The following is an 18,992-nucleotide window of genomic DNA, read 5'->3' on the forward strand; positions in this document are numbered from 1 at the left end:
AAGTGACCTTAAAGAGACAGGGGTGAAAAAGACCATAACAGGCACCCATTGATCGAAGATCTTGTCTCATATTAAGAAATGCTTTGTGCCTATTAGCAGTAGCCTTGGCATAATCCTGTGCGAAGAATAAGGTTGAACCTGAACAAGTAATTCTTTGAGAGGATTTGACTGCTGACAAAACCTTTAACAGATCTGTGTATTCCAGGAAGTATAGGATAACTCCTCTTGGTCTTTGTGAGGGTGAGGTGTTTGAGGAAGGGTGACCTAATCTATATGCCCTTTGAATGTTAAGTGCTGTGCCCTCTGCCAGGTGTAGTAATTTGGGGAGGGAAGATTAAAAAAAGGTGAGAGGGTCTGACCCTTCAACTCCTTCCGCCAAACCATAGATACGTAGATTATTCCTTCTGTTACGATTTTCGAGGTCTTCAACCTGCCGTTGGAGCGTAGAGACTTGAGATTGAAGCTGGGAGACGTTCACACTTGTATTCCTAAAGGAGGACATACTGTATTCAACTGCAGTGACTCTTGTCTCAAGTTGAGACCAATTGTCAGTGAGGATTTGTAGCTTAGAATTGGTTTCCTCCATAAAGGGTCGGAGGGCTCTGATTTCTTCCAACAACAACTCCATGGAAACAGGTGAGACTGATTTAGGAGGAGAAGGAGGATTTTGTTTTAGGCGTTTGGTAACGAATTTCCCAGAAGGTGCCGAAGAGGGATCCATACCTGTCACCAAGGCTGGCGATGAAGACAGCAGAGAATCCTCCATCTTAGAATATGCAGTGAAAATCTTTGAGTTCTTGAGAAAAATATGCTTTGGTTGTAGTTGCGTAGAAAAAGATCAGAAAACAACTCAACTTCCAAGCAAAAAGATGCGTGAGGTTAATCAATATGAATTAAAATTCAAAACGATATAAAACATGGAAAAATCGCGCATAATATGTCAATGTTACAGTCAAGGTCAGTCTCACAACACCCTCTATATATTGAGCAGAGTAATCAAATTCACATTTGCAGCGGTATATCTTCAAAACGTGAAAAAGAGAGTCATTGATGCCTACACTTTAGCAGGTAGAGCGGTAGTATAGGGGTCATAAGACCATGAAATATTTCCAGTGAGGTGGAATGGAAATTGCACCATAAGGATGATGAGAGATGCACAAAATGGCTGCCAAAATTGTTTCTTCCCAGTCAGTATACCTAAATGCTGGGACTTAAAACCACACACCTCTGCCCAGGGATCCAGGGAAAAAGCAGTGAAGATGCATTGATTAGGGCATATTTGAGGAGATTTTCAGGACGATTTGGGCAGCTTTAAGCCGGTAGCTCCGCAAAAGTGGGGAGCGCGGCTGGTCGGGCGAAATACAAAATGGTGGCTGCGATATCGCGTCCCCGCTGAGAAGGACTGACTTGATAAATATTGGTATTTCCTTGCTATGTACAGGACCAGCGGGATTCACAGGACAAACTGCAGATCTTCAGACATCCTAAGCGTGCCTTTGCTTCGCAAGTGACAGCTGTAAATGTAAATGTAATTTGCACTTGTATAGCGGCTATCACCCAGGGGTCTCTAAGCGCTGTACGAATACCGCTGTGGAACCCTACCTGGCCTGTTCCTGTGAGGTGTCCACTCCTGGGCATCCCCAAGGTGAAGCCAGGCATTCTAGCGTTGTTAGGGCCGGTGTGGAGATTAAGCAAGCTATTGCCCAGAGTTGCAGAGTGGAACCCATGATTAGAGTAGGCACCGAGGCGAGAATGATCAGGTCCGAGGACATTGAGCCCAAGACCCTGCCGCGACGGGGATTGAACCCTGGTCCCGGGCCAGACCTCTGCCTCAGGGTCTGCCGCTCTAATCGGTGAGCCACACTTCTCCACAACCGCTGAGTCGCGCCAGAGAGCCTCATCCGGATGCCGCCATGCTCCTCGGGAGCCAAGCCACGCCCCCCCAGCTGACATTTATTGAAGTGGTGATTATTCCTGAAACCTAACTGGTGGCACCCATCCACCCACACTGACAAGGTGACACCTTTGAGTAGATAGCCGTCCCCACCTGCTTCATAGAAGGTGTTCTATATCTGCTAAATGCAAGCTCTGGTATAATGACTATTTGTTGTATTGGACCATTTTAATGTAAAATCAGGTCCCTGTACATGTATGTGGTGCAGCCACTGGAGAAACATCCAGGACTCAGCAGCACCACCTAGTATGACACCTGCTTAAGCACAGAAGAAAAAAGAAAAGAAGCACTATTTGCATTGATGTTCCATATCCAGTGACATCTCAGTATCATCTGTTATATTTAAATAAGAGGCACACTACTTTAACAACAGGAGATTTTCAGAGATTTTGTTTGGTGTCATCTGTGAGATACGCAGCCACAGTCTGGAGTTCGTAGTGGTAGCCTCATCCAAGGACCAGTATGCCATCATTCTTCTTCAGCTGATGTCTCTTTAAGTTCCTGTTCATGCCTCTTCCTTTCAATCCTAACCACCTACTTTTCTTTCTTTGCTCTAACGTTGCTAGTCCTTCTGGGCAATCTGGTAATTTTGTTAATGTCTGTTTCTTTGCCTGGCTGGGCGCGGTTCAGTTTGAGACCATGTTAATCTTCTTCAAGTATCTTCACAGTATGTTGGTTATCTTTGAGTTTGAGGGATAGATGGAAGGCGAAGTCTAATGAGTATGTTTTTTCCCTAAAATGGTGCATCATTTCTCTGATTTGTCTCTTTTGTATTAAGAGCTGAAAGTGTATCCCCTTTTAAATGAATGGGTTCTTGTTGCTTTAATATTTACCTATTGTATCTGTAACAAATGGACCCCAGTGAGTACATCTGTTTTGACTTGTGTTAAAGCAGGCTGTTGCTCATCCTATTGAGAATCTCCGTGGATTGAGACTATGGAAAGATGTTTTATTCAAGGAACGTGGCTCTTCCCACCTGTAGTGCCACATGCCTGCTGGTGAGTCATTCCCATGCTGTGGGTCCCCTTTTACAGGACCATGTGAGAGGACACTTTGCTGTAGTGTTTTGTGATGGATTTGGGGCCGCTAGACATGGTCTTTGGCCTATTTTATTTATCTCCCTTTTTAGGTTTGCTTGTTTACACTCCTTGGACCATCCTTGAGATGTTGGATGAGGATTTTACTCTACGGAACACCGGTCTTTGGGCCCAGCTTTAATACTTCATTTTTTTGATTTTCTATCGCCAGTTGTGCTTTTGAACTGTAACTTGTTATTGTTAGAGGATTTCAACATATGTGCATATTGCCATGCAGATGAACGATCTAGTGATTTCCTTAAAACATATAATTTGTTACTGTACCACACATATTAAAGGCCACACCATGGATCTTTTATTTTCAACTGGTGTGGACATTGATCTCAGTCAGTGCCTGCTGATGTCCTGGACTGATCATTATTTCATTCATTCACACAGGATATTGGCACTATACAGGTAAATGATGCATATAATAAAAATATTCAAGTGGCTTGGCATAGGAAAGAGTAGACCACGAGTCTCGTATCTGATCTTATAAGTTGTGACGTTGGGGACGGTTGGCAGATGCTTGAGCACTTCTACACAACTGTGGTGTGAATGCGAGCCCAGACATTTCGCAGTCTTGTCATTGTGCTGGATCACTGTCCCTGTAGAGCTCAGTTCTGTTATTGAGTTAATTATCTCTCATACTTGCCTCTTCGATAGTGTGGCTGGTTATGCAACCTTCCGCCCTGTTTAAGGACTTTTGAGGATTTTTCAATTGGGGCAGGACTTTGACTGTGCCTGCCTAGTACCTGCAATTTTCCACTTCTAGGTTTGGCGTCTCTGGTTGGAAATGCAACATTTGCTTATTTTTGCAGCGAATAGAATATTTTGTCATCCCTCACAGACCTATAGCCCCTGTATGTGTTCTTGTTTCCCACTTCTGTTTTCTTGGGTTACCTCTTATTGGAAGTGTTAGTTTCTTGATACAGATATTGTGCTGTGTCCTTAAAGTATGAGTCATCGTTGTGCATAGTAGTAACGGGTTGCACATTTGGGGTGTTGAAGTTATTTTCCCATAGTAAAGTGGCTATCTCTTGTGTTAACCTCCATTTCGACCATACCTAAATACATCTTTTCACCTGTTAAATTGCTGTGTTTTATATTGCTACAATGGGACTTTTACTGGCCTGGTTGTTCTTCGTTTCAAATTAGTTTGTTGTCCGAGCCACACTCAGTTATCTAATGACTGTTTCGTTTTCTGTTAGGACTACAGGGGTGTGGAACTTTTTGGTATTCAATCTAACCTCCTTCTGTGTAATGTATTAGGTTTCTAACTGGCCGGGGTAGACTTGGAGTTGTTGAGCCCCTTCTACCCAGTTTGACTAGTACTGATTTGAGTACAAAGATGGTTATGTAGAAAACTACAAGTCTTCTGTTTGACTACATTAGGAAATATGATAAACTAGGATTCCTGTAGTCGCTTGATTCTGGTCTTGGGGTTGTTTATGACTCTTTGAGTGGAGGGCGACCAGAATTCGTATTCCCTCTATGCTCCGTATTGTTGGTAAGACTCTTGTTGAGACATCATTTAGGATGGTTGGGCTGACGGTTTTCACTCTACATTGATTAATTTAAACAAGCCTTGGCAAAGCCAATAGGTTTTGCCTATGCGAGACCTGTTGGCTTTGTCAGTGGTTTTTTTTTAGATATGTTTCACAGCAGCACATGCTACTGTCAAGGTGCATCATGGCTTAAAGAAAAAAGTGATCTGATAATTTTTTCTTGACTTAAACCATAGTGCACCGCAGCACTGACTGCTGTGTAACGTCTTCAAGTAAAGGAATAAAGTGCTATGACGCGGTCATTGTTCACTGCGTCATAGTGCTTTTTTTGCAGGGAGTTGCAGTAGAGGAGGGAGGAAGCAGCAACAATGGACAGCAACAAGGGGAAGCAACATGGGGAGGAGAGTGGGACCAGCAAACATGGGGGGTTGGAAACAGCACTAGAGGCGCAGGGGAGCAGGGTGGCAGTACAAACCATGGACAGCGGAGGAGTGTAGGGCTGCAAGCAACATGAGGGAGGGAAAAGCAACACAAGGGACGTCGGGGTAGCAGCACGAGGGAGGGGTGGGAGATGGACTGTAGACAGGCACACTTCAAGAGTGCGTTTCCAAAAGTAAGAAAAATAAATAGTACCTGCAGGAGCAAGCGGACAGTGGCCTCAGATAAGAAGCTGTACTAGGTTTATGCTTCATGGCAAGGACCAACAATGGAAGAGCTTGGATGAAGCAGGAAGGAGCAGGAGACTGTGACCAATCAGAAGCAAGGAAACAAGAATGACTTGGAAGGCAACCAATGATACTTTTTTGGTGTCTTTTTTGTCCGGTTAATCGATTTCGCCAACAGCGTCTCAGACAAAACCTAAAAACAAAGATGTAGACTAGCTTTATAGTGTATTAAACTGAAAAAGCAATGTTTTGGTTTCTCTATGTTGCTGTAGTATTTATTCATGAGATGAGGAATCTGCAGGTAGAAGTATGCATCAGGCGAAAAACGTACCTTTAGTAATGACATTTCTGGTGGATAATCTACCTGCAGATTACCCACCCATCTTCCCTTAGGAGGAGGATTGTTGTTTAGTAAGGTTTCAAGCAAGTTTATCTGCTTTGCATTTCTGTCTATTTCGTTATCTTTGTATGACACTAATGATATGCAGAAAAGGATGGAAACTGATGTCAGAGTGCCGGTATGGCACTATGTACAGCTTTGTGGCATCACATTTTGGGAGGTACCTGAGACTATTTGGAGCTATGGTGCCACATAGCAGCTAAAGAGAGCTGTTGTAACTTTTCTGGATCGAGTCTGGCACCTCAGGAAATGAACAACGTGAGAAATGTACCGGTAGATGGGGTATTCACCAGAAATATTATTACCAAAGGTAAGTTACTTATTATTCGTTTCCTATGCAGTACATGACTAAATGGTGTAGAACATGGGCAGGAACATGCAGAGGGCATCCGTGCTTCTTAGTCTGTACAGGGCTGCATAGAGTCTGGCAGAGCTCTGTAGAGTGTGGGTGGAACTAGGTGTGCACTTGGTCGGGTTTAAAGTGTTCAGGGCATTAATGACCACTGCTGGAGCTATATAGTTCATAATTAAACACTGCTGATAGTGTTTAAAGCATCCTTGATTGTTGCTGAATGTTTGGCGGGCATGGCTGAAGGTTTGGCGGACATGAGTGAAGGGTTACAGGGTATGTGTGAACATCCTCAGGTGGCGACTGAAAGTGCTCAGGGGGGGAATGTAAATATGCAGGGCACGGCACGGGTGTGCAGGATATTCGTGGGTGCTTGCAGGGCATGTCTGAGTCTGTGCACTGTATAGCCGAGGGTTTGCACTGCATGCCTGAGGGTGTGCAGAATGTAAGGGTAGAATGGCAATTCATGGTGTGTAGAGCAAGGATAAAAAATTGTGGCAGGTTAATTCTTTCAAGTTGTAAGATATTGAAGGCTTTGTAATGGTGACGCAGTGTCCTTAAAACACATGAGGTAGGTGTCCCTGGGATTCTAGTAAAGTGTTCTCAATTTCTATCAATGTATTCCCCTCCATTGATTTTGTTCTGGAGACTATTGTGTCTATAATGCGTTTCCCTGCTTTTCAACTATTTGTAGTATTATTAGTGTTACAAGGTAGCACTCTGCTATTATTTCAATACAATTCCCCCATCTTATAATGTTCCACTATGTGCCTCACTACATTGTCTTAACGGTTGATGCTTGCAATTGCTTATTTTGATCCACGCGTCATATAAATGCTCTATATATGTTGCTTCTAGATGCACTGTTTATCAAATAAAAATGCAGATAGAAACAATGTTATGTTTAGTGTATTTCTAAAGCACACAATCACCTGTGAGGGTATCCTGTTCTGTTACTTTTGTCACTTAAGAGAAACTTAGCTAATGTAAATTTATGAGTACTTACAGTGGACTATGAAGAGAAAATTTGCTTTTGTTATTGTCCACTTCACATTTTATTTGACATATTCTGTTCTTAAGGTTCAAATGTTAAAATCTTTTTTCCCTAACTTTTTCAGTTTAGCACAAATGTCTTTGTACACTTACGTATTAAACATTATTTTCATTTATTCTGTTTAAAATATTATCTTTTACTTTGCATCATTTAAAAGTTTCAGGTACTGCCTCTTTTTCGGATCTCACTGGTTTCTTAACTAGATCTGACTATTGTAGCTAAGTGCATGTAACATAGTAAAGAGATATTTCTAGTGGTAATTATTGATTATTTTGTTTCAGATGGCTCCTCACAAGAAAATATTTTTTCAAGGAAGAGAGTGAAACATTCTTCTAAAGCTGTTGTTGCATCATCTGTTCCAAAGCAACAAAATAAGACTGAGAAAGTTAAAGGGAAACAAGACGACCTCCAAGCTATAGGTGGAAAAGATGTATCTCTTTTCTTGTTCAGAGCTTTGGGCAAAATACTGCACTTTAAACGTAAGTAGCTTATTCATTTGGCTGTATTTATTATGCACTTTTAAATTACAATATTAACACTTAAAACATTTTATATTAGCAACATTTACAATAGCAATTCTCCATGTGCAGTTTCTTCTGTATTGACTGCAAACAGAACATTTGAACTTCCATGAAGGAAAATATTTTTTAAAGGTTTTAAAATAGTTTGGAGTTTTGTTTTCTAGTAGTCATTACAGTTCATTAATCATACAGAAACTAGAACCTCTTTTCAATGTTGCTCTACCTCATCTGTTTAAAGATATTAGATGCAATTTAAAGTCTTGGGAAGATGAAGATTAGACTGTCTTCAGCAAGAATCATATTTCATAAAATGCCTGTTACTGCACCAGGTAGTTATGTTTTTAACAGTGCTACATAGTTTAGGAACACTAAAGTAATGGCTGTTTATAAAATTAAATTGAACGTGTTTTCTCTACCAATCGTTAATCCCACTGTAGAACATGATGGACGGGTACAGAAAATATAATTTGTACTTGAAGTAAAATTCTATTTTGGTGCTTGGAAACAACGGTAGTAGTCATGCCACAGAAGGTGTCTTTTGTTAACATGAGAATGAGAGGGTGTTTGTCATCTGAATTTGTTTCGGAATAAAAATTGTGCAGTGCAGTAAATTCACCAGAGTGGGACAGGAGTGACCTTGTCCACTCTTTCCAAGTCTTTCCTCTCTGGAGTGAGAGAGACTTTGGATCATCAAGAGCTAATTGTTATTGAATGCGCTACTCTCACTGGGAGCTGAGTCAAGAAGTTGTCTTTTGTTAACTTGAGAATGAGAGGGTGTTTGTCATCTGAATTTGTTTCGGAATAAAAATTGTGCAGTGCAGTTATTTCACCAGAGTGGGACAGGAGTGACCTTGTCCACTCTTTCCAAGTCTTTCCTCTCTGGAGTGAGAGAGACTTTGGATCATCAAGAGCTAATTGTTATTGAATGCGCTACTCTCACTGGGAGCCGAGTCAATTGCTGAATTTTTATTTTAAGGTTTCGGTGTTTAATGTTTAGCCACATAAGTGAACTCATGGAGAAGACCATGACAATCTTCCTTATATTTTGTTGTACTTTGCCATAAGAAGCAAAGGTGACACTGTAGAAGGGGATCGTGAGATTTGAGTCCGGTTTTTCAAACTATTTTCTCCTTAGCTATGTGACCCTCCAGTCTCACAGGACCTACAAACAATACACTATTATCTTTGCCCCCTGCTGTCCTCCTAATAGTCTTCAATGTATTCCTTGACAACTTGACCTGGGACTTTATTTCCTTAGCTACACTCTTATGATAATGGGACTGACCGTCTTTGCATTTGTTCCCTATTGTAAGAACCTAAATCACTGCTTCTTTCATATTGGATGCAGTTCTGTACATGATTGCCCTTTGTTTCCCTTACTTGGCTATAGAATCCAAATAGGAAGGCTCTGGCAGGATGACGTTATTAGGGGTTTCCACTGGGCCTTGTTTTGGAGGCCTATGTTTCTTAATACAAAGATGACTTTCTCATATATTTGATTGTTCCAAATCAGTTTGATTCATGTGCAGAACTGATACTGAATGGCTTTGTGGTTTATGCAGGGCTGCCAGTGAATTTGGCTAGATCATGCATGTTTCCAGCACCAAAGTGACAGATGTTGGTTATTGAGGCTCATACTTCACCACAAGGGTTACCTTTGTGCACTTAAGGTACCTAAGGATATTCATAGCCAACAGTGATTCACAGGTTTGGGCAGGTAACATATCCCCACTATTGGATAGGCACTTTTTGTCACAATCCCTGATGGAAACGGTGGCGATGACCAATATGTTGATACCTCCTAGGGTACTAATCAGAAACGGATTTCTAGCCGCAGATTCCTTACGTTAAAGTATTCCTCGGGCATCAGACTGAATCCGAATGTTTTTGTAGCATTTCTCCTGCATGCCGGTAGGTGGCGTCATTCGACTCGGCGTTGTCTGCACCTGAGTTGCCTTGTGTGGTACCTGTATAGGAGACTCCCCTGCGAGCTGACATCAGTTCTTTCCTTTCCGCCTCAGATAGCGATGATCCTGTCTGAGCAACACCTCAGGCACTTTTTGACTGGCTTTCAACGTTTTGTTGAATTTATTTTGAAAAATGTTCTCCTGTTGTGAGGTATGTCACCCAAGAAACCGGATGCCTTCAAACCATGTGGAGCCTGTCACAGGAAAAATCATAGACTCCCACTTGGTGTGTTATTGGTGCTTGGATTGGGACACGACTCCCAAGACCTGCGAGGACTGCCGCATCATGCACCCGAAGGCGGTAAGGGAATGCTTCTTCTCCTCACCATTCGAAGTCAGTCGACTCAGCGACACTAGAGGTCTGGATTGCTCAAAAGGTCTCAGCACTGTGTACCAAGCCCTTCCCAACGGTCATCGTCCGGTAAGTCTCATAAGCATAAGAAATCCAAGAAGTTGAAGAGGGGCTGAGTGTGCAGCGCTTTTTGAAGTGTTCCGAATGACACTGGAGCGTCTCCACTCTAGGCCCTGCGAGCCGGTGGAACCTGTCCCCCAGTCTGCTTTATTCTTCCCTGACTTTACCTGAGCCAGAGCAACCCCCACCCAGTTGACGGTGTTCTGTGAGGGCATCTTCCTCAAGTTTGGGCTGCCTGGCTCATGGGGTGCGCCTTCGGTCCCCTAGGGTGTGGGAGGGGTCCCCCTTGGATCCACGCTCCAAGACCTTCTTCGGCGCCTACTCCAGTGCCTACGGTGCCGGCTTCCCTAGGCAGCACCATCCCATTGTTATTCCCGACGTCGACACTGAGCTGGATGAGCATTGCCCAGCTATGACACCGATCGGGCCCATGCTTCCTGGATCTGAGCCAGTGCCTTATTTGTTTGATAGGCCTGGAGATGGAGACGAATGGGAGGAGTCTCTGAACCCTTATGAATGCCATCCCTCTGAGGAAGAACAGGAAAACTGGTCCAGGAACTGGTGGAGGCAGTCAGTTAGATACCTCACCTTACATTGATCTGGTCTCTCCCATCCTAACGTTCCTAGGGAGGAGGCAGCCTTTTTTGAAGTGGTGGTGCGTAGGGTGGCTGAGGTCTTGGACCTTCAGTTGCCCATGGTGGCAGTCAAGATGAACGCCTTCACGGATTTGCTTCTGCTGGGGGTCACCCCTTCTAAGTCCCTACTCCCTTTCAATGAAGCCCTTACACTTTGGACCTGGTCCAAGCCTTGCACAGGTGCTCCTGTGCATAGGAAAATTGCCCTCGGCCGTTGCCATACTCCTGGGGACCCCAATTTCTTTAACTAGCACTCCGCTCTAGAGAGCTTGGTGGTGCAAGCCTTTACATCCAGGATTAAACCCTCTCTACTGGATAGGGAATCCAAGAGACTGGATACCGTTGGTAACAAAAGGATCCGATGCATGTGTGCTGTATATATACATGCTTTGCATACTCCTGCCATCTAGTGTTGAGTCCGGATGTTTGCAAGTTGTTTATCTTCGAAGAAGTATTTTCCAGTCACAAGGTAGGGTGACTCCTCCTTTCAGTGATATTGCGCATGGGTATCGACTCCATTGTTAGACATTTTTTTTCCGCCATTGGGTTCAGATGTGGTTTGCTGTGTTCTGGTTTAAGCCCGTTCATTGGGATCCTTTCGGTTCGCAACCCGCTGTACCTGCATCAGTATTGTTTCAGACGCTTTCTCATCCTGCGTATCAAAAATTGGGAAAAATCACTCAGTTGGATTGAGAAAACTCCACCGCGGCCTTGGGCCTAGCCTGTTTTATTTCACTTCTACTCAAACAAACACCATTGAGTAATCTGCCGATGGAACGGTCTCCATTCCAATTTTGCCCTCAATGCCACTCCAAATATCTGCACACCAACCTTCACAAAGTCTGTAACCTGTGCCTTTCTCCGAAGCACAAGGAAGAAGACTGTGATGCCTGGCGCTTCTTTTGCTCGAAAAAGACACTCCGAGACGACCTGGCTCGACAGTCAGAAATGCAGCAAAAAAATATCAAAGACACCTGATATATTCGGAAAAGACATTGAGCAGGAAGAGATGGAAGCATGTGCAGTGGAAGAAAAAGAGGCCTTCTCCGTCCAAGACTCAATCTCTGAATCCAAGCTGGAGATTGAACTTGAGTTCCATGATATGCTTGCCGGTCAAGGTGCAGTGCGTTCCAAAGCCCCTTTGCCCACGGTACCTACTTCCATTAAACATAAGGCTCCCGGGCCACCACTGGCATCCGGCCATGGGAGGCACGGAGACTCTGCTTCGAATGCCCCACTCTCTGGCTCAGTACTGAAAGTGCACATCAAGCCTTATGACTCATGTTCTCATCATGACACCACATCCTCTGCACCTAAAACATTTGTTCCGAAAGACAAACACAAATCCAGCTCAGCACCGAAAATGTCAGTGCTGAAACATAAAAATACTTCTTAAAAGCCTCCAGGGCCAATTCTGGAAACCATGCAACAAAAGCTGGATCCAAAACAAACGAAAGTATATATAAATCCAGACACTGGACATATAACAGCAAAACCATTGATAACATCCTCCAAAAGGAAAATAGACGAAGGATATAATATCCCTCTAAAGAAAAAGAAGGACATGTCTACTAGCCCCATTCACCCGATTACTCATACCCCTCCACCATGTTCACCAGTACCTATTATACCACCCTTAGACCCTCTAGATATCGCACCACATGGCTCTCCTTGTACAGATACTGATCCTTATGTACAACCACCACCAGATCCATGAGATGATTACAATATAGATCCTCCTACAGACACAGATCTATACGCTGCTAAACCTTCCCCTCCTGATGATAACACTTCAAATCAGGAGTTAATTGGCAGGGCAGCCACTTACAATAGATTCACATTACACAAGGAATCTTTGGAAGAAGATTTCTTATATGAAACTTTAGGAACCATACATAAAACAACACAGTTGTTACCTATGTTAAAGGGTATGATTAGGCATGCTGAAGATATTTTTAAAGATCCGGTTAGGGCACATATTAGAACACCTAGGGTGGATAAAAAATACAAACCCCCACCATCTGACCCAATTTTTATTAAGAGCCAGATTCCTTCAGACTCATTAGTCGTGACCAATGCTAGTAAAAGAGCAAATTCACAAACCTCAAGTGATGCACCACCTCCACACAAGGAGTCCAAGTTATAGATGCCTCAGGCAAAATGGTGGCTTCACAATCAGCCAACCATTGGCGCATAGCCAATACACAAGATCTTTTGGTTAGGTACGAATGGGCCCACTGGGACGAAATGGAAGACTTACTCCAAAATCTCCCAGAGGTGCTTAAGAAAAGAGGAGAGGAAATAGTACAGGGGTGAAAACTAATTTCCAGTTCCTCTATTATCACTATTAAGACATGCATGGTTAAGAATCTCTGGATTTAAAACAGAGGTACAACAGACATTACTTAATGCCCCGTTTGATAAGGAACATATTTTTGGTCCTCAAGAGGATGAACCACTTGACAAAATGAAAAAGATCATATAGGTGGGAAAAATCTGTGGGAGCGCTATAGTCACCCTCTAACAATGGCTCCTTTTGCCACTCTTTTTATAGGGGAGGCTCAAAAAGTACCTCCACAGATACCAAAACATTTTCCTATAAACCATACAATCAATCCTCCACCTCTATAGGATTTTATAAAGGTGCTAACAGAGGAAACAATTTTAAAGGCAGAGTTAGAGGTACGCCAACACGTACCTCTCCATCTCCCAACAAGTAGGGACTTCATAACAATTCCCCCCGATCATCATACACTTGTTGGGGGAAGACTGCATCAATTTCTTCCCATTTTGCAATCAATAACATCAGACAAATGGGTGTTGGACATTATTTAACATGGTTATTGCCTGGAGCTCACCTCAATCCTCCCAATATTCCACCTCACATTCACAAATACTCTTCAGAGCACCATCAACTGCTCAAACATGAAGTACAAGTTATTTTAACAAAACGAGCTATAGAACTAGTTCCAATGCAACACCATGGATCAGGGGTTAATTCACTTTACTTCCTAATCCCAAAAAAGGACCATTCTCTATGACCAATATTAGATCTCAGACCGCTAAACGGATACATACTGTCAGAACACTTCCATATGATCACACTTCAACAGGTGCTTCCTCTCTTACAGCAAGGTGAGTTTGTCAACACTCGACTTAAAGGACTCATATTTTCACATCCCTATTCACCCAGCACATCGCATTTGTGGTAGAAGGAAAACACTATCAACTCAAAGTACTCCAATTCAGAGTAACTACTGCACCTAGAGTATTCACCAAATGTTTAGCAGTAGTAGTAGCTCATCTAAGAAGGCAATAAATTCATATCTTCCCATATCTAGCCTATTGTCTCATCAAAGCCAACACACATCTGAAGTGTTTACAACACACTCAAATTACTATAAATCTTCTTCATCAATTGGGATTCACAGTCAACGGGCAAAAATACCCTTCGCTAATCTGCACAGCTGCAACCCTATCTAGGAGCTATGCTGATCACTTAAACAGGTTTAGCTTATCCCAGTGCAGCCAGAATTCACAATTAGCAAACACTGCTGCTACAATTTCAAAGCAATCAGTATCTAATAGTAAGAACTTTCATGCAGCTTTTAGGGATGATGGCATCATTCATTCCCAGAGTACCTCATGCAAGATTAAACATGCGTCCTCTACAAGAATGCTTAGCACGTCAATGTAATCAATCACAGTGTCAACTAAAAGATCTAGTGTTGTAGACAGCTGCACCCATCGCTCTCTGCAGTGATGGAACACACAAAACTTATCAAAATTGCCTCTCTTTATCAACCCTGTTTCACAAATCGTGCTCACAGCAAATGCATCCCTTACAGGGTGGGTTGTCCATCTACAGCATCTAACAGTTCAGGATCTATGGGATACCAAACACATGAGTCTCCATGTCAACTACCTAGAGCTTCTAGCTGTTCACCTAATGCTAAAAGCATTTCTACCTCATCCGACAGTGAAAGTTGTCCTAGTCCGGACAGACAATATGACAGCTATGTACAAAAACAGGGGGACACACACACTCTACAGTTATCACACCGCTCTCAGACCATTTGGCGTTGGGCCAAATCACTGATCCAACTGCTGGCAGAACACCTTCCTGGGACGGACAACAAATTTCCCGACCTCCTCAGCAGGATGCAGCAGCAAGTCCAAAAGTGGGAACTCCACCCCCAAGTCCTCCTTCCCTACTTCCAAAAATGAGGATTTCCACAAGTAGATCACTTTTGCAACAGCTCAGAACTCAAAATGCCCCAACTTCGCCTCCAGGTTCCCATACCTTCTATCCAATGGCAGTGCCCTGTGGATAAACTGGTCAGGGATATATGCTTACGCTTTTCCGCTTTTCCTGCTTCTTCCATTTCTGGTTCGAAAGCTTAGGGAAACATCTCTCACCCTCATTTTGATAGTTCCCACATGGGCTCGTCAACCATGGTTCACCACACTACTGAAAGTTTCAGTAGTTCCATACCGGAAGCTTCACCCCACCTCAAACCTTCTCACTCAGAATCATGGAGAAATCAGACATCCAAATCCCAAGGGGCTCAACCTAGCGATTTGGCACCTGAAGTCATAGAATTTGGATACCTAAGTCTTCCATCAGATTGCATGACAATTCTTGAAGAAGCAACAAAACCTACCACTAGAGCATGCTATGTAGCAAAGTGGAAAAGGTTTGTTATTTATTGTAATAACCAAACAATTGAAACACTAGGTGCTACTATACAACAAATCATTTGTTATTGATTTCATCTATAATGTGCAGGCCTTTCATATACCTCCATACGCCTAGACCTTGCAGCAGTGACTGCATATCTTCAAACCACCAAACCTTCCACCTTCACCTGTATGGAACCTTAATATTGTTCTAACAAGACTTATGGTTCCACCTTTGAACCATTGCGCAATTGTCCACTGCAATTTCTTTCTTAGAAGGTGACTTTTTTGATTGCTATCATAAGACTGGTCATTGAGCTTTTTCCAACTCCATCGAGAAAGAGTGGTTCTTCATACTAACACAAAGTTCCTTCCTAAAGTAGTCTCTTTTTTTCATATTAACCAATCGGTTGAGTTACCTGGTTTCTTCCCTCAACCTGATTCTGTAGCAAAAAGAGCTCTACATACATTACATGTCAAAAGAGCATTATTGTATTATATTGATAGAAAAAAAGACTTTCGCAAAATAGAACAACTTTTTGTTGCTTTTGCTTCAACTCATAAAGGGAAACCTGGGGAGAGGATGTAACCTTATGATTAGAACGGTCGACCTCGAAGCTGAGGAACTGGTTCGAGTCTCTGCAACGACTCTTAACATCCTGTGATTCTGGGCAAGTCACTTACTCTCCCCCTGCCTAACAAACATGAATGTGTCCATCTGTAACGAAACTGGTGCTCATGTAAACCGCTCTGATATCTGATATCTTTTGGTCTAGTTTGCGCTATATAAAACTCATTAAAAAAAAACTATCTCTAAATCTGGTATCTCTAGATTGTTAAACTTTTTCAAACATGTTCAGTCAAAGCCAAAAGAACTTTGTCTGTACCATCTAGAAAACATTCTACTCATCCAATAGGAGCATCCATGTTCTTTTTAGGTTTCCTATAGCTTACATTTGTAAATCCGGTACATGTTCTACGCTACACACATTTACTAAACACTATTGTGTGGATGTATTCGCACGACAACAAGCTAATGGACAGACAGTCCTAAGCACACTTTTTCAAACAACTGCAACGTCCACTGGTTAGCCACCGCTTTTGGAGGGTACTGCTAAACAGACTGGGCAAAGCATGTGTATCTACAGAACACATGCCTTGAATGGATTGTTACTTACCCTGTAAGCATCTGTTCTTGGCATGTAGTGCTGTAGATTCACGTGCCCCCCCCCCCGGACACCTATGGTCGTTGCAGTTATTATTATTATTCATTTTATGCACACATGGACATCTTGATACTACACTCATTTACTCCATTCTCACCCTCTTGCTGGAAAACAATCTAATAATGGAGTTGATGCCCATGCGCACTATCACTGTAAGGAGGAGTCACTCTACCGCATGACTGGAAAATAAAAACAACTTGCAAACATCCGAACCCAACACTAGATGGCAAGAGTGTGCAAAGAAAAGCATGTAAATCTACAGCTCTACATGCAAGAACAGATACGTACAGGGTAAGTAACATAATCCTTCCCTTCAGCGAACTTTGCACAGAAGCAGTGAACACTGCATGCCTATTGGACCATTACTCCCATATGATATGGGAATCGGTTGCGCAACTGCTGTCAATGGTCTTGGCAGAGGCCCTAGCTATACCCACCTAGGCTATTGCTGATGGTAGAGATTAAGCTAAGTTCACCATAAGGTGTGGGATTGACATGACCGACTTGCCGAGCAGAGTGATTTCATCGCTGGTGGTCTTGCCTCACCACACCTGCAGGACTTTCTGGTTTAATTGGCTTCGAAGAGCCACCTGCGGGGAGGTGTTGCTTGGGTATCTATTTTAAGGTAAGTAATCTGGGACTAAAAGTCTCCGTGAGATGAACAAGTTATTTACCTTCGGTAACACCTTATCTGGTAGAGACTCTATCTAGCCACAGATTCCTTACCGGCTCTCCCATTCTCCACAATCTATGAAGAGATTGCGGAGTAAAGGGACACCCTTCTCAGGGCCCTAGCTTGGTACACCAATGGTAAGTTCTCAGTGTGGCTACACACTCTAGGCGTGGAAAATCACGAGTGACTGACGTCAGCGTGCCGGGGTGTCGCCTTCATAGGTATCGCACCCGTCACTTTTAGCGCAGGTGATGCAGAGCAGAATGACACCACCAACCGGCGCGCTGGGATTCTTCTCCCCAAAAATTTGGATCAAGTCGGATGCCTGTAAAATATTCTAAGGTAAAGAATCTGCAGATAGACAGTGGATACCAGGTAAAACATTACCGAAGGTAAGTAACTTGTTCTTCACTCACCTTTCTTTGGAACAATGGGATCTTCAGTGTCTTGGCTAAATGCTGTAAATGAGCAGACAAATTAAATTTTAGGAGGCCTCCACAACACATGAAGTTAAAATATCACCATATTTGAAGTTAAGAACTGTGCATAAGCAGACAAGTATTCTAAAGCTGCACACCCAGGATTTTGGAACACCATCCTACTCAATACCATGCTTTCTCCATCCCTCTTCTGAAAAGAACTGAACATTCTCCTTTTCAAGGGACACCTCTTGCATCATTGTTGTACCATTGCTCCCTCTACACTGTGTCTGCAACTTTAACAGGCACATCTCTGGATCCCCTTGCCAGCCATGAATATTTTACAAAAGTGGAAAACATTATATAATTATATGATGTTTTCCACTTTTGTAAAATATTCAATTGCTTTCATGCTTCATATGCAGTCACTTAATACTGATACATCCAAATACACATACATATATACTTTAGGTCATACATGATAATAGCCTATAATTTGATTTTGGAAGAACTACATTGACATTAACTCTTAGATAGATCAATGTTTGTATGCCTACCCTAACAGACTGAATATCAATTGGGCCTTGATCAGAGTCACCTATTCTGTATGTCACTGGAAACATGTTGATAGGCTAAGAATATCTGAAGGTTATCTTTGTATAGCCATTCTGGGAAATTTGACATTTTAGAAATAAAAGTAACCAAGGAAATATTTGATGTCACTATTGCAATTCTGGTCTTTAAATGATAAGCTGGGGGATTTAAACTTAAGTTAGTTTCTATATTTTTATGGGCATGTTGCATCTCTAAAACTTTAGAAATTCACCATGGGAATCACTTCTAATGATCTATGGCATTTGAATTAAAGATAGGGTTGTCTGATTATCCTAATGCCATATAGTCCTGTGGCAGGTCTGGTGTGCGGCATTTCTATAAATATAACACATTTGTTTTACAGTCAAGTTGCTCCTACAATTCCCTAGTTATTAAGTGGGCTTGTTGTGACCTCAGTTGCATTAAAATGTGTTCTCTTTTTGGTAGGTAAGTAGGTGGGCATTATCAAAGGAGAGCTTACACAAAGCTAAGGAGATGTTTGAGGAAAGTTGAAGATTTTACATTTCTGCATGCTTTACTTAGTGAGGGTGTTAGAAATAGATTGGAAATATCAGGGAATCCAATTTATTGAGCAAAGCACCCAAGTGTGCCTGTTTCAAATGTAAAAAAATAATAGCTGTCAGCATAAAATTGAAATGTCGAAGACATCACATAATATGATCATATCCCTGTTGCTAACTTGGACATTGCTAGCTGAAAGACTCTATGATTACCTGATTCAGAGTGCTTTTGCAGGTACACAAGATGGAGGCTTTCAATGTAGACAAGCAGACACAATGTCAGAATGGCAAGATCTAGTTCCATTGTATGTGTTTTGAACTGTCCTTATGACCGGCAA

At 42.5% G+C, this 18,992-nt stretch overlaps 1 protein-coding gene across 4 annotated transcripts in view; it reads left to right on the top strand.

Moving 5' to 3' along the window:
* Positions 1-18,992, top strand: part of RAD17 (RAD17 checkpoint clamp loader component) — a 564,733-nt gene that overhangs the window by 382,760 nt on the left and 162,981 nt on the right. For all 4 annotated transcript variants that reach the window (XM_078675299.1, XM_078675297.1, XM_078675300.1 and 1 more), the window contains exon 11: positions 7,288-7,485. In XM_078675299.1, the coding sequence (XP_078531425.1) occupies positions 7,288-7,485 (198 nt within the window). The remainder of the gene's footprint in view (positions 1-7,287; positions 7,486-18,992) is intronic.

Source organism: Lissotriton helveticus, chromosome 2_1 (genome assembly GCF_964261635.1).
Source record: "Lissotriton helveticus chromosome 2_1, aLisHel1.1, whole genome shotgun sequence".
NCBI lineage: Eukaryota > Metazoa > Chordata > Amphibia > Caudata > Salamandridae > Lissotriton > Lissotriton helveticus.